Raw genomic sequence first — 16,712 nt, 5'->3', positions numbered from 1 at the left:
ACTATAGCTCTATGAAGCTGGAGTTTGTTGCGCTCAAGTGGGCCATGACAGAGAAGAATACCTGTTGGGTAATAAGTGTGTGGTATTTACAGATAATAACCGCCTTAGCTACTTGGCTTCTGTAAAGCTTGGTGCGACTGAGCAGCGTTGGGCTTCTCAGCTGGCGGCCTTCGGTTGTGAGATCAAGCATCGTTCAGGTAAGAGTAATAAAAATGCAGATGCACTTTCAGGGAGGGACCCCCTGGAACCTGGTGTGTTGGATGGGTTGGCCACAGGCACTGCAATCCCGGAGTCATTGCGGCCGTTAACTGGGGAGGTTGCTGCTGGAATAGTGACCCAATGTGTAGTTTCTACGCTTCCTGGTTATTCAGCCGGTGAGTTGGGTCCGTTGCAGGCCGCTGACCCGGTTATCCAAGAAGTGTTGCGATTCTGGAGAAAAGGTACTCGCCCAGATGAACGACGGTGAATGACTAAGGCAGCCTTAACATTGCTCCGTCAGTGGGACCGTTTGATGGAGCGAGATGGTATGCTTTATCGCCGGGTTCACTGCCCTAATGGTAAAGAGGTGGTGTTGCAATTAGTATTGCCTGTTGCCTTGAGGTCCGAGGTGTTAAGGCAATTGCACCAGCAACACAGACATCAGGGCAGAGAGTGCTGGTGAGACAGAGGTGTTATTGGCCAGGAATGTCCTCAGATGTGGCAAGTTGGTGTCAGGAGTGTGATCGGTGCCAGGCAGCAATGACACCCAGCCACTTGCTCAGGGTTTTATGGGACGGTTATTGTCATCTAGTCCAAATTACATTCTTGCGGTGGACTTCACTGTTTTGGAGCCCACAAGCTCTGGCATTGAAAACGTCTTTGTGATGACTGACATTTTCAGTAAGTATACCCTGGCTGTTCCAACCAGGGATCAGCGAGCCGACACTGGGGCCCAAACCCTGGTGACAGAATGGTTTTATCGGTTTGGCGTTCCGGGCCGTCTCCATTCTGACCAGGGTAGGAATTTTGAGTCCTTGTTAATACAGCAGTTATGTGAGTTCTACGGCGTGGAGAAGTCTCGTACCACTCCTTGTCAACCGGCTGGTAACTGCCAGTGTGAATGTTTTAACCGCACCTTACATAATATGTTGCACACTCTGCCAGTGTCCAGGAAACGAGATTGGGTAGCTTGTCTTCCCCAGGTTGTGTTTAGTTATAATAGCACTCCTCATCAGGCCACAGGGGAATCGCCACACTTTTTGATGTTCGGTCAGGAGCCACAACTGCCCGTTGATTTCCTGTTGGGGAGAGACCCACAGCTAAGAGAGGGTAGTGTGCATGACTGGGTCTTGGAGCATCAAACAAGGCTCCAGGTGGCCTTTGCAGGTGCACGTGAACGAAAGCAGGTCATGGCTGAAAGGCGCAAGGCCTATCATGATCAGCATGTCCGAGATGAACCACTGGTGGAGGGCTTGAGAAGGAAATTCTAAATAAACAAATACTCACTGATGTTGAATTTTGATGCAAAATTTTGATTTGTGTCTTATCTTAGGAGGTGCTAATTTAAATGGCTGGACAAGGTTATTTCTCACTTGTTATCCTCATTTTGTTGCTGCGTTTCATGTACAAATTATTGAGATCTGTTTGTAGTGGGGTCTAATTTATTGCTTATTTAAATTGTAATTGAAAAGTTACATCAAGATGCATGGAAAATTGAATTTTTTATGAACTGCACTAACTCTGGACATTTAAATGGACTCTTTTTTTAGAAGATGCCATATTCATGCACTTCCATTGAGAAATGCTCTGGAGAGAGTCCTGCACTTAAATGCCAAAGATTAAAGCTTTGTGTTGTGTGCTCTCCACATTAGTAGGTCAAGGTCCTGGCATGCCATGTTTTACATTTTAAAAGCACGTTTATTTAGTGTGCATGTATTCTGTGATGTGTGAACACAGTTTTCAGGAAAATTAATAGATAGAAATATTATTTGTCATATCATAAATAATAAAATATAAGCAAGACAGCACAAGCAGTTCAGCCAGGGCTTTGCCCATGCATTACAGTTTAATTATATATCAACATATTATTAGATGCTAGCAAATGTGCAGTGAGAATTAATACTATATTGATGTGTTAGTCAGAAATGAACTTTGAGATCCATTACATTTTAATATGCCAGTTCCTGATTAAACATGCGGAAAATGGTTGTAACTTGTAAAGCTGGTTGTAACCTGTGTTTTAGGAAAGTGTTGGCTAAGGGAAGCTAATTATTCTGCTACAGCAGAGAAGAATAATAACATGGCTGATAAAGTGGGTTTTAATTATTTTGGCACTGGAACTCTTCGCTCTAGTGCTTCACCACAGGGATTCTTCAACAAACCTGTCATGTGCACAAATTCAACCATAATTGTTATAGCAAGCAACCAGATTTTTTGTGATTGGTTCAGTCATTCAGTGAAACATAAGAGACTGAGGCTAGTTGTCACACTGTAAAAAATTAACCATGGTTCTTGTAATTTTCATTAAAAAAATTAAGTTGATAATTAAAAAGTGTGTATATGTAATTAAATAAATTGAGGTTCAGTGTTTTATAGGAAATATTGAGAACATTTCACTAATAAAGCCATTTTTTTTCTTTCTTTTTTTTTAAGGAAACTTAAGCGGTTTTGAGGCTTGAATTAAGAAACTGATTAAGCTGATAAAATTAAGTAAAGAAGGCTACCTATTTGTATTAAGAGAATTAACTCAATTATGCTGTTTGATTTTAGTGGTAATTGTTAGTTCCTGGCATGCTTTGTATATGACTGAATATGAAGAGTAAATATTTAAATCAATTGCTATTTTATCTGTTTTTAAGTGAAACATTTGTTAATGTTTAATGTTCAGTTATGTTTGACATTTGAAAGAGTTGCTGAAACTTTTGAAAGAGTTTCTGTCATTACCATTGTACAGAAGAGTAGAGCTTGTGGTTTGGTTAACAGCATGTACTGCTACAATGAGGTATGATGCTTTGTTCAATGAGCAGTAGCTTTGCTAATGTTAGTTTAGTAACAAGTGCGATCTTACTTGAGCGGTCTAGCTTATATTTTTAACTGCACAAAATAATTCAACGTCAAATGCAAATAGTCCTTACTCAAAATCACAGACTTTTGGGAATCAACTTAAGCACATTTAACAAGCAATTTTCACTAATAATATTAAATACATTGTGTAATAATATGGCAAATGTGTTTTTAGCAGTGGTTTTTTATGTCTAATTAAAAAAAAAACTCAGACAAGAGTCAGCTGAGCTATGTGATGTAGATCATTTTTAACTAAGAGGTTCAACTTTATTTTTTATTTGTATTATTTATTTTAGTGAGGCAAGTTGTCAAATTTTAAATGCTATAAATGTATTCAGTTTACATATTGTTTGTTGAAACCATGGTTTGATATTTTTGTTACATGTAATACTTTTGCTGTTTTAAGTTGTTTTACTCTTCAAATATTTGTATTTTACTTACAAAATATTTTTTCTTCTGTGCAATTGTGGAAATGTTGAATATTCGTTAAAGGTTGTGTATACAACTCATCTCAAAATGAGTTTATGAAGCACATGTGTGACAACAAATATTTGTTTTAATTATCGTTGTTTCTTAAATTAAGATTTGTCATCAGTGTGGCACCTGTCACTGAAGTTCAGCAGAATCTTATGACTTCCTCATGTAAATGCACTGTGGCTTCCTCGTGTAAATGCAGAGAAACATGATTAAACTATTTTATTAAATCAACATATTAACAAGGATAGGACTGAGGATAGGCTGTCTCCTGACCTTATGGAGAGTTTTCCATCTTGCTGTATTTCTTGAGAGAGGGGCAAATACTTGGAACTGAAGCTGTAACCCAGAGGAAAAAATATTTATTGATTAAGATTCAGGGCCATAGCTGACCGTGCACTTTCTCTAGAATGCCAAAGGCTAAGCCTGCAGCGTAAATATGTAATCGACTGCTCAGGGTTGTGTCTCTGCCTTTTTTCGAAAGGAAGCTTGATGTGAAATGGAGTTGCAAACGTTTCACAGAGTGTTTTTTTCAACCACCTTGAAGGGCCATTAGAGAATGCATTTCAAACACAGTTTACACAAAGTACTGACAGATACTGAAAAATAACAAAGGACTGTACTTAAAGCAGTTGGCACTGAAATAAGAAAAAAGTGAGTTTCATGACAGCTTCCACTGAGCATCTGTCAGGGGTGTAAAGAGATTGCATGTGAACATGAATACTCCACTAACGATTTCCTTTTCTTTATATGGAATCACCTCACCAATGCTTATTCACATGGCGAGGTGCTAATGTACTTTTTTTGTGTGTGTGTGGTTTGGTTTGATAGAATTTACTGAGCTCATTGGGAATTAATGAGCATCTGGAATTCTAGAGCACATGGTGAGCATGACTGTGAAAATTATGCTTCAATGGAAAAACACTGTTCCTGCATTAAGAGGATGGCTCTAGTATGCTTTAAACAGTGTACTATGGCAAAACATGTAAGGTGCAGTCTGGTCAGGAAAATGTAGCTAAAATTTTAGATCTATCCTTGAGCTGGTGGAGGAAATTCGATCCAAGTTTGAGTTGGAGAGAAGCTTGTAATGGCTGGAACTCGTAACGAAAGAAATTAAAAGGCGAGAGAAAGACTAGTTCACAACATTACCAACACTTCTTTATTTTCTCCTCTTCCCCGCTTTTCTCAACCCCAGAACATTAACTCTTGCAGCCTCTAGTGGACTGGCCCAGTATTGCAATCTATGAACATTAACACAGGACATAACATTCCCCTCTTTCTTTAGAAAATAAACTCTTAAAAGGGGATTATTCAACCCTAATTTCAATCCATTTATAAATTCTGCCTTTAAACCAAAAATGTACTTCTGGTGTTTTATAACATCAAATTAATAAACACATGAACACATTCAACAAATGTTTTCAATTACTTTCTCTATTCTTACACTAGTGTTTCCTTTTATTCTCTCTTCTTTTCTTTTCCCTTACTCTGCTACACAGTCTTTTAACCACACAGGAGGCTGCCTATCCTGTGTACTCCTAACTGGCTCAAGCACAACATTCTCAGTTCCAGGGTTAACCTGAGCATTCTCTAATGCAGTTTGAGTGTTTTCTGGAACCAGAGACAAGTGAGCTGCATTCCATTTCTTTCCATCGCTCAAGACATAAGTGCTTGGTCCTAGTTTCTTATCCACTGACAAAGGAACAGTGAACTTCCTTCCAGCCTTTGGTACATGCATTGGTTTTCTTACACGTACACGATCTCCACACTTGAAGGGTGGTGGTTTAGCGCCACGTTTCTGATCTGTATACTGTTTCATCTTTTGTTGAAGTCGCTGCACACGGTCACGCATGCCCATTGGCACTTCCGCTCCCTGAGCTGTTGTGGCTGAAAGAGTGTTTAACTTTGTGTGCATCTTCCTCCCTCTTAACAGTTCAAATGGTGATACCCCTGTGGTTGTATGCGGGGTAGCTCTGTAATTTTGGAGGAAGTCTGTGACCGCTTGTTTCCATTGAAGTTGTTGTATTTCAGCTACTTGGATACAGTCCTTTAAAACACGATTCCATCTTTCCACAGCACCGTTTGCTTGGGGCCAGTAAACACTGCAACGAATGTGTTTTATTCCTCTTTCAGCCAGGAAATCAGCGAATGCAGTAGAAGTCATCTGAGGACCATTATCACTGACTAAGGTAAGTGGGTTACATTCTCTCACAAACACAGATGCTAGAAACTTTGTAACTGTGTCGGTTGTAACATTTGAGGTAAATGCAACCTCCGGCCACTTGCTATAATAATCCACCATCGTAATAGCAAAACAACAGTCATGTGTGGCTCTCTCAAACGGTCCTACAATGTCTATTGCAACTTTCTGAAATGGACCATCTGGCAGGTCCACTGGCTGTAATGGGGCTGGGCACGTCCGGGCAGTTTTGTCACATGACTGACAGGCGGAACAAGAAGCAATAATTGAATGCACATCATAGTCCATACGAGGCCACCAGAACAATTCTCTTAGCCGTTGCTTAGTTCGTACCACGCCCTGGTGTCCTTCGTGTGCTAAGCAAATTAATTTAGAGCGCAAAGCAACTGGCACAACCAATCTCTGTCCTCTCATGATATACTTATCATCTTTAGCTAGTTCATGCCTGACCTGAAAGTACGCCATGATTGTTGGATCCATTTGTTTCTGTGTTGTAGGCCAGCCTTGTGTGATTTGGGCATGCAGCTTGGACAACTCTGGGCAAGATTTGCACGCCTCAAGGAGTTCCTTCATAGAAATGGCTCTTGAAAGGTCCTTAAAAATCTCTGCGATAAGGCCTAGTTCCTCACCCTGGTCAGCATCTGAATCAGGTAGCGGTAATCTTGATAAACAATCAGCAACAAAATTTGATTTACCTGGTCTGTACTCCAGATTGTAGTTGAAACAGAGGAGTCTGGCCGACCAGCGAGCTATCCTCATTCCTGCTCTGTTCATTCCTATGGTGGCCAGTAGTGTGGTCAGCGCTTGGTGGTCCGTCATCAGTGTAAACTTCCTGCCCCAAAGGTAAGTCCTCCAACGTTCTACTGTCCAGACACACGCTAATGCTTCTTTCTCAACTGTACTGTATTTTCTTTCAGCTGGAGTCAACGTACGAGAAGCGAATACTATTGGACGCTCTGTCTGATCCGGGTGCAGTTGAGTGATGACACCTCCAATGCCATAATCTGAAGCATCGGTGGACACGAATGTTGGCAAGGAGGGGTCGAATGAAGCCAAGGCTGGGTTGTGGACTAACAGCTGCTTTAGCCTACGAAAACTCACATCCGCTGCCTCCGTCCATGTAAATCCATTCTGAGATGATCTGAGTATCTAACGCAGGGGGTCTACTACCATTGCATAGTTCGGGATGAACTTGCTAAACCAAGATGTAAGACCCAAAAAAGACCGTAATGAGGGTAGGTCTGTTGGTGCAGGGGCATTTGCAATGGCGTCAACTGAGTCGGGGTTAGGATGTAGTCCATCTTTTGAAATGTCATGACCTAGATATTGAATTCTGCTCTGGCCGAATTTGCTCTTCTCCCGGTTAAGTGTCAGACCAATATTTGTGAGTTTAGTCAGCACTGCTTGTAGATTGGCGTCATGGGTAGCTTTATCTTGGCCGTACACGATGAGATCATCTAAGTAGTTCTGTACTCCTGGTAGATCCTCAAGAACTGTTTTCATAATTTTTTTGAAAGGCGGAGGGCGCCGAAGCCAACCCGAAAGGAACCTTTGTGAATTTGAACAATCCATCGTGTGTGATGAATGCAGTCAAACTTTGACTCTCCTCATGCAAAGGTAGTTAGTGGTATGCACTTTGCAAATCAATTTGGGAGAACACAGTAGCGCCTCGGAGCTCGGTGAAAAGATCCTCCATATGAGGTAGTGGGTAGCAGTCAGTAATTACAGCCCTATTAGGCTCTCTCAAATCCACGCAAACCCGAATTTCTCCAGACTTCTTTCTGGTTACGACGATTGGTGACACCCATGGTCAAGCATCAATCTTTTCAATTATTCCATCCCTCAGTAAGCGATGAATTTCCTTGGAAACCTCCTCCCGTACACTCAGCGGTAATCTACGTAGTTTGTACTGCACTGGTTTAACAGACTGATCAATCTGTACTTTGTGCACAAAACCTTTAACACATCCAAGTGAGCTGGCTGCTGCATTACATATTTCTAACACAGGTGAAGCAGCAGGAGCTGATGAAGTAACAATTCTATCTCCCACAATGTGACAGTTTAAGGCTTTAATCAAGTCCATGCCCAAAAGTGGTGATCCCGTTTTGACCACATAGAAATTGGCAGTGGTTGCAACACCATCATGTGACACAGAAACAGTGAAACAGCCTAAGGTTGGCAAGTGTTCACGTGAGTAAGTGACTAGCCTCACTTGAGGCTCCTTCAGTTCACAATTTGTGAAGTGTTTCATGAACAGTGTCTCAGGCAGGATGGACACACTTGATCCTGTATCAACAATCAATTCAACTGGTATTTTATTTCCTTGTGGTGCTTCCAATTCTACTTGGCATCGAATTTTGTCAGGAGACTGATTTACGAGCAGCACAGTCAATTCAGGCACCATAACTTCTTTCACAACTGCCGATTTACATACCTTTGCAAAATGTCCTTTCTTCCCACAGTGATGACAGGTGGCTGACGCAGCAGGACAAGTTGGTGCGTTGGCCAAGTGAGTATTAGATCCACAGCGAAAACAGCGTCTTTTATTTGAAATCTGTGGCTTTCCATTTTGTAATGGCATTTTCTCACTCTTTTGTTTACCTCATTTGAAACTGGACTTTGTCCTTGAGATGGCTTGAACTTGAGCAGAAGTTGAACCATTAGTTTAAAGGAGTGTAGCATTTTGTACTGCTGATTCCACTTGAAACGCTAATGCAGAAGCGCGATCCAATGTAAGTTACGACTCGAGTAACAATCTATCTCTCACCGCGGTCAGGAAAGCCCGTTCAATTAGTTGGTCCCGTAGCATTTCATCCTCCATTTGTCCGAAGTGACAATTCACTGCTAGATGACGTAACTCCGCAATATACTGACTCGCGGTTTCATCCGAGCGCTGTGCGCGCTGTCTGAATTTATGCCGTGCAGCAACAACATTCACTTTTGGCGTAAAATGAGCATCAAGAGCCACCATGGCCTCATCATAAATTGTACCCAGCCTCTAGTGGACTGGCCCAGTATTGCAATCTATGAACATTAACACAGGACATAACAAAGCTGTTCGGATATTCATACTGAATATGTATCAAATGAGAAGGATGTTCAAATCATAGATACGTACGTATGTGGATGCATTATTAGTGGATGTTTCTATGGACCTCAATATGTAAGCCATCTGCCGGAACGGAGTGCAAGTTGCCACCAGAGTTATACACATGGATATTTATATCTGCCATAGACTTCAGATGATTTTGATAAACTAACACAATACAACAAGACAAAGCCATTTCTAAAATTAAATTAAATTAAAAATACAAACCAACAAATTCTTACCTGTAAACATTTATTCAGTTTCTATGAGGATTTCAAATTCAGAGGCTTTTACAACCAGAGTCCTCAAAGTTAAATTTTACTTTTTTTCTACCAAATAATTTTCTTCTGTTGTTGTTAGTACATAATAGGTCAAAGAACATACATGTCAAAGGCAAATGGTGGATGTAGTATATGAGGGAATTTATTTATATTACACACCAACCTACTTAAAGAAATAACCAAAAAATGTATGTATGTCCTGCTTTTTATTTAGAAAATAACATATTCTGAAGAACATTGGGAACCAAACAACATTGTAGCCCATTGACCTTGAGCCGGTACTCAAACTTGGTGCACTTGCACACAAGGCTATCGGCACTGACGATGACAGAGTTTTTACTTTTGGGTAAACTATTTTTTTAATGAGTGCTCTTCATTATCACAGTCTAGTTCTTTATTGTATATACGGTAAATAGTATGAAAGTACCTTGATTTGGATGCATAGGTTCTGTTTGACCCTAATAGGCATGTACTAATACTGTAAAGACTCTTACCATCAATACTGACCACTGTGTTGAAGCTGCTGTACTTACTGTAAGGATATCAGACTTCTCTGGTCATGATTCCTATTTGCCCTGTTTCTGAGAACATTTATATGCTTCTATGCTGCTTCGTCTCTAGAGAAGATATTATTCAGATGTAACATTTGTCCAGGCTGATGTGATGGCGCCCAGTGATCAATATTTAGTCACCTGGTCAAACAGAAGAAAATAACCTTTCCATTGGTGTGAGGTTCAGTTCCATCATGATGGAAAAGCACTTTGTCTGGTCATTTGCTTCATGACCCTGAACAAGTGATTGGAGAATTTACACCCAAACTCACGGTACTGAGTTTATGAAATAGACGTTGAATTACAAAGGCATTTTTTTTACACAAGGAAATTTCATCATGTAAATAGTTTGGGGAAGTCATGGCCTAATGGTTAGAGAGTCGGACTCATAACCCAAAGGTTGTGGGTTCAAGTCTCATACCGGCAGGGATTGTAGATGGGGGGAGTGAATGTACAGTGCTCTCTCCCACCTTCAAAACCATGACTGAGGTGCCCTTGAGCAAGGCCAACCCCCAACTGCTCCCTGGGCGCCGCAGCATAAGTGGCTGCCCACTGTTTTTCACGGTTTGTGTGTGTTCACTGCTGTGTGTGTGCACTTTGGATGGGATAAATGCAGAGCACTAATTCCGAGTATGGGTCACTATACTTGGCCACATGTCACAAAATGTTAAAAAAAAAATTTTTCCTTGTGGTTCGCATTAATGGGAATTAAATGCATGGACTTACTGCATGCCAGCCAGGATTAATTGTACTATTATTTCACATTTCTGGCTGCTGCTGTGTTTCCTTAAAATAAATTGCATGGGTAATGAACAATTTGAGAGAACCTCCATGCATCTAATTAAGAGTAATGGCAGTATATGGCATCTCCCTGTACGGAGTTATTCTTTCTTGGAGGCAAATTCAATTACTTTAATTTCTGCCCACAGCCTGAGGTAAAGATCAGAACGTTTCCAAAGGAGATAATAATTAGTGTTAGCTTTAGAAGATGCACAGGTCTCTGGCCCTAAACACAGATGGGACCTAATGCAAAAATCCTGATTGAAAGGTTCAGTTACAAGCTAAATGTTTCATGCCTTGGTTAGCTTTTCTGGGAAATATAACTGACATACTTGCCAGTCAGGAAAATAATGCTTTCCAGGTTAATTTTATTGAACTGTTTCATAGAAATGAATAATTAAATGATTAAAATAGTCAGAAATGTTGATTCAAAAGCACAGTAATTTTCATCTTTGCACAGTGTCTTCCAATGAAACAATATGAGAAACATTTGAAAATGTTCTCAAATGAAGAAAAATGTTTTGAGAAAGAAATAAAGTTATTTCAGTACTTTCGGTATCGGATGAAAACAGTTCACATACCCATATTTCTTATAACATTGGTGGCAATAAATATGAATTTTGAAGTATATATATATATAGACAGAAATGTGACAAAAAGCCTTACACATTTAAAGCCTGCACATCACTATAATAAATAACTTATACTGTATAAATAAATGCATGTGATATTTGTATTCATACTATAAAGGTGCTTAATCATTTAAAAGTAGCTGAAGCTTATTTGAATTCTGAAAATTTACAATACTCATATTACTGAGGGCAAAGCAGGGAGTTTAATTGAAGGGACGTGGCTCTTCCATAAGCATAGAGAAGTAGAATCACATTATATTAAATTTTAAATAAATATTATTCAATATTAAATGATATTGAGAATTATCTCTACCGCCAATGTTCATCTTTGTGTGAGATATAAAGACCCATTCAGTGGTCTGCATTCATTCTGCGTAATTTTGGGGGGAGGATGTCCTCTGGTCGGCCACTGGATGCAGGCAATGGATTAAGGCTTGGCCCTGGGACCGGAGCAGGTATTGGGACCAGTCTGTGATGCTCCAGTTCTCCTGCCGACTGAGTGTGGGCCTCTGAACCCAGCTTAAGAGGTTTGAGCTGGAGCTGATTTACCGCCTCCCCTTGACCCACCAGGGATCCGAGTCGCTGCACCCTGAGGGGCAGGTCACCCCTGCTGGAGGGCTTTTCCATTGGTTGCGTGCTTCCAGTTTTAAGGACCTCTTTTCCATTCTTAGAGCTCATACGCTGGAGCTTGCTAGGTAATTTGGACCCAGGTTCTTCGGTGTGAGGAACCCCATCTAAAGAGAAGAAGCGCTCTCTGCGATTACGACCATCAAGCAATGTGAGTGAGAGAACAGGACAGGGGGAGGGCAGGGAAGATTTTTCATCCTGCTCCTTCACACTGTATGGAGGAGTGGGCACCTCAAAAGTGTTGTGAAACTGAGAGTAATCCACCCTGAAGAATCCCTCCTCCAGTGACATGACGGGGAGGAAGCGGTGACCCCACAGAACTTCGTCCTCTGTGTAAGAAGTTCGTGCCTGGCACGTCATGCCTGAAAGGGAAGCCATAGATTCATATTAGAATGAAAAGACAGAAACAGAATATATGAATACAATATAATTGCTAAACACAAATTGCTAGACAGAACCAGTGTTACCAGTGCGTTGTTGTGCATATAATACTCAGCATTGCAATTCCCCATACAAATGATTCACATTACTCTAAATGTTAAGATGTAGTTTACCCTCTAACAAAAGCAAAACATATTTTTGATTTGTGTGTGTGTGAATTAACACATTGTGGTAATGTCTGATACTAACCTGTAGTTTCTACAATGCCTTCTAGGATGACGACAATCTCAAACTGCTCATTCATGAGGGAACGCTGAGACAGGTCGAAAAACGGGCTATTGGAATTGATCTCATGACATATTGTGAGGGGGGAGACAAGAAAAAGTTGGTCAGCACCCGTTCCAAATCCCACATCCAATTCCCGCTGATCCAATGGAAGAAACTCTCCCTCAGGGGTTTGACGAGACTAAAGCAAATACAGGGTGAGATAAGCGGTTAAGGCACATTCACAATTTCTCTTTCATATACTAGAGTTTGTAATACTTTTTAGATAAAGATCTCAGCCTGTGGTGCTCAGGAGTGAACTAAAAATTAATTGTGCTGATAGTAATGTTTATTTGCACATGCTGCCTCTGCTGTTGTGGTATTGGATTCACTGAAGGAATTATGCAAATCAGGTAACAGCACAAACATGCCCCAAAAATCAGTACTGAACACAGTTTGCATGATACAATCTTTAGTCATTTTTTGCCGTTTATCTTTGCAGTGGTGCAACAATCATTAAAACTACAGATATTCCATGAAGACTCTCAATTATGAGGTCATAAAATCAAATGTGAAATCGCACTGCTAAGTGCGATTTCACAAACTTTAAAAGAGTTTTCATTCAAGTATAATATGACAGTGACAGCTGTGTCCTGTAGTGTGTCAACTACCCACCCACAGACAGAGCAGGGGGCAAAATTGCATGACATATACCTCTGGTTTTATATCTAATATTTACAGACGTCTGGTGCACACACAACAAAATAATTTAAAGGGCATCTTCAGTCAACAACCACAGTTTGTTAATCTACCTTTACACATAGCCTTGTGTTTCCATATTAACATTAGAGATGTGGACAGTGAAGTCAGCCGGGTTGGCTGCCTGTGCCGAAGGCAGACTGGACAGACAGACTGAACAGACTGAGAGCACCACAATCACAATTCCCAGGAAAAGAGTGAGAGTTTTCACAAGTATAGATGCAGTGCCATTGTCACACAAACACGCACACACTAAAATACACAAATGTTCTTATTTTAAGGAAATTATAACACACAAGTGCAAAACCTTCAAAGGGGAACACAAGATGTGTCATCTGCCAGTGTGATAAAGGTAGTGGAGAGATATCTGCTGACAGTCCTTGACTGCTGCTGAAACTAAGTGTGGATGGCACTTCCCACATATGCGTGTGAACCCAAAGCACATCACATATTAGAATGTAATCAATGTAACTTTTGAGCTGACTTTTTTTTTTTTGCTCTGCTTTTGCTTGCAAATTGTAATATTTAGCTATTTTTAATTTTAAATAAAATATTTTTATTAAATTATTTTGTGAATACTTTTCACATTTCGATGCAAACACTTCAAAAAAAAATGTTAATGTCTTTTTTCAAAGTGAGGCTGCAAGGGGAGGTAAGACAGTTCCCTGGAGTTCAGGCGTAGGGAGCTAGGAGACAAATATTCTCTTCGTTCCTCGCAGCTCGTACCCAGCATGAAGTCCCTGGTGATATTTAATCATTTTTGTCAAATCCCTCAGCCTGAGTGAGATGCTATAGAAAGCCCTGCCATTCTAACCATAAAACTCGAATGAGGCCATCGTCTTCGCATGCAAAATCCACATGATTTTCTTTCAAATTTCTGTAGAAAGAAACATGTCAAATCTTATGGAACACAGCATGCAGTTGCCAGTTTAGACAGATGAGTGCAGGAAATGTTGTGTGTGTGTGTGCATTGCATGGATGTCAAATTAACTTTTTTGACCTGAGGGAAAACTTTCAGTTGCAAATTTCAATGACTGACAACATTTTAATTTCCAAAATGTTGATCATTATCTTTCTGAGACGCTCTCAAGACAGCCTGGGCCAGTAAAAACACTGTATAGTATAAACACTTCTCAGGCATTAGCCATAGTAAACAGCAGGGGTGTGAAGTAACGAATTACAAATACTCACGTTACAGTAATTAAGTAGTTTTTAATCAGTAATTGTAATTTTTTTTAGTAGTTTAAAAATTGTGTACTTTTACTTGAGTACATTTTAAGTGATGTATCGGTACTTTTACTCTGCTATTTTCCTCCGTTTGTGGTTATTTCATGCTTATTTTAATTTTATTTTTATCCATCAACGTGATTGGATAGAGAGTAATAGGTCTCGTGACTTTCGTCAAATCAAATTGTGCATAGAAAACTTTAACCACCAACTGGGCTGCGTTCAGCCCTGACAAAAACGGTGCAAAATGTTTTTTAAACGGAAATGGTGGTGCGTTGAACACACTGTTCTGATGACGCAAGAGTTGCAACTATGACAGCTAAGAAGGCCATTCTTTGTGTTCTTTTTGAAGAATTTTCGGAGCCTGATGAAATCGGTATAAATACGTGCAGGGGCGGACTGGGACAAAAATTCAGCCCTGGCACTGTAGCCACACCGGCCCACATTACCACACCGACACAGCCCCACCCACGGACACACGCATTCACTACTTACATTTGTGTACAGATGGTGAAATAATATAAGCAGTACCATATATGTAACAGATATTTAAACATTTAATGTATTTGTCTGGCAAACAATGCTTGCTACTTTTTAAAGAGCACACGTTTATAACAAATTTACACATACAGTTAAAACAAAAGAAAAATAATCTGAGGATGTTGTAGAGTCTGTGTGCTGTCTGTTTATGCCATTTGTCTGCTGTTACTGTCATTCTCAACAGTATGTTGTTCTTTGTTGTCACTGTCTGTCTGTTGGGTTTTTCCTACCTCTACCACACTCCTCCCTGTCTCTGCTTGGCCTACTGTAGCATCCTTCCTCACAGCACTGGTATTGGAAGACCAGGGGTCTCTGGCTGTACTGATTTCAGCAACATCCTACTTAATGAACACAGTATAGGATGTAAACATTACAGCAAAATATTTTCTCACTGACTGCTTTCAACATTGGAATACACATGAATACAAACAAGTATAATAGCAAAAAAGGGAATAGAATATATATATATATATATATATATATAGCAAAAACTATAAATAGTAGCAGCAGTAAATCCTTTTTGATATACACTTATTTATGTGTGTGTGTGTGTGTGTGTGTGACACAGGCACAGGTTCCTCCTATCCTAAGAGTTAATTAATAGTTAATTAGATCCACATTATTAAGAAACTGGCAGCATCTGTATCAGGGTGTGTCTATCTCATTGTGTCTTCCTACCTCCATGACACTTGACTCTGCAGTCCACTCTACCTAAGGATTAATTGCATACTGTAAACGAATGTACTGTATGCGTGCTCAATGTTTTATTTTAATATATGACTATCTACATATTCAAAGTAAAGTTCACTACAAATGTCTACAGTACTATGGCTATTGCTATAGGTTTTTGATGTGTTAGACTATATTGCAAGTAGCCTACATCAGTTTTTACCCTAAATCCCACTTTATCTGCTGAAATTTCAGTCATTAAATTCAGTAACAGGCTCGTTAACACTTAAGTTAACCAATTATCATGAAGCAATGACATTTTAAAATATACTGGGGTTCTATGCTAAGCTTGCAACTGTTTAATACAATGTAGGCTACTGTCAAAAAAACAAACAGGAGCTAATTGGCAGAAGTAGTGTGAAAATGACTTGTGCTAGCTGCATTTTCTGTTTTCTTACCTCTGAGGCACTAACTGTTCTCCGCTGCAGCAGCTGAATTTAAACCTTTTGAAAAGAGTTCGGTTAATTTTACGCATTTAGCAGCATCGGACTTAGGCCTTTTATTTTTTCCTTTCTCAAATTTTGCTTCACCACCTTTCCTTTTTTACGGTCCATTATCTAGCTTTTACTGAAAATTAGCTTGTGTTGCAATCTCTCTGATGCGTGCTTGATTTTGACTGAACGGTTCGGTCGGCCCATCTCGGGACCAGGCGGCCGGCCGTGGCCGACTGGGTCAAATGCTTAACATTTATTTATTATTAGCATTATTATTATTATTATAACCATAGAGAAATCGTGCAAGCGCTAAAAACCTGTCATGTGCGCTGTTGGCCCGTAAAAACAATTTTATATATATATATATATATATATTTAGAAAAAATCTGACCGGCCCACATTAAACAAAATGGTCCGGCCCCTCTGGCCCAGATGGCCAATCCGCCCCTGAATACGTGTTTAATACTGCAAAATACGCTCGTTGGTACAGTCATTTCCCTTGCCCTCCAGAATAAAAGAGAACATCCCAATCAAATGAAGGGATTTGTGGGAACAGTGGTTCCTAATGATTGTGATCCAACATTTACCTCGCATTTCAGGATGAAAAGACAAACATTTCAGGTGAAGGATAGCCTAATCCACTTCTTACCTCCGAGACTGTGTTATGATCTATATGACCTTATTATTTTTATTGTGAGTATTA

At 40.0% G+C, this 16,712-nt stretch overlaps 1 protein-coding gene across 1 annotated transcript in view; it reads right to left on the bottom strand.

Annotated features, from left to right (window-relative positions):
* Positions 1–11,238: 11,238 nt before the first annotated feature.
* kcnj19b (potassium inwardly rectifying channel subfamily J member 19b) overlaps positions 11,239–16,712 on the bottom strand; it is a 16,675-nt gene continuing 11,201 nt past the window's right edge. The window contains exons 2-3 of the mRNA XM_016270643.1: positions 12,306–12,522; positions 11,239–12,037 (exon numbers count right to left, since the gene is read on the bottom strand). Coding sequence (XP_016126129.1) covers positions 11,400–12,037; positions 12,306–12,522 — 855 coding nt within the window. The 3' untranslated portion in view covers positions 11,239–11,399. The remainder of the gene's footprint in view (positions 12,038–12,305; positions 12,523–16,712) is intronic.

This window comes from Sinocyclocheilus grahami, unplaced genomic scaffold (assembly GCF_001515645.1).
Source record: "Sinocyclocheilus grahami isolate Dianchi unplaced genomic scaffold, SAMN03320097.WGS_v1.1 scaffold57.1, whole genome shotgun sequence".
NCBI classification, from domain to species: Eukaryota; Metazoa; Chordata; class Actinopteri; order Cypriniformes; family Cyprinidae; genus Sinocyclocheilus; species Sinocyclocheilus grahami.
This window is presented reverse-complemented; position numbering and strand designations above follow the sequence as displayed.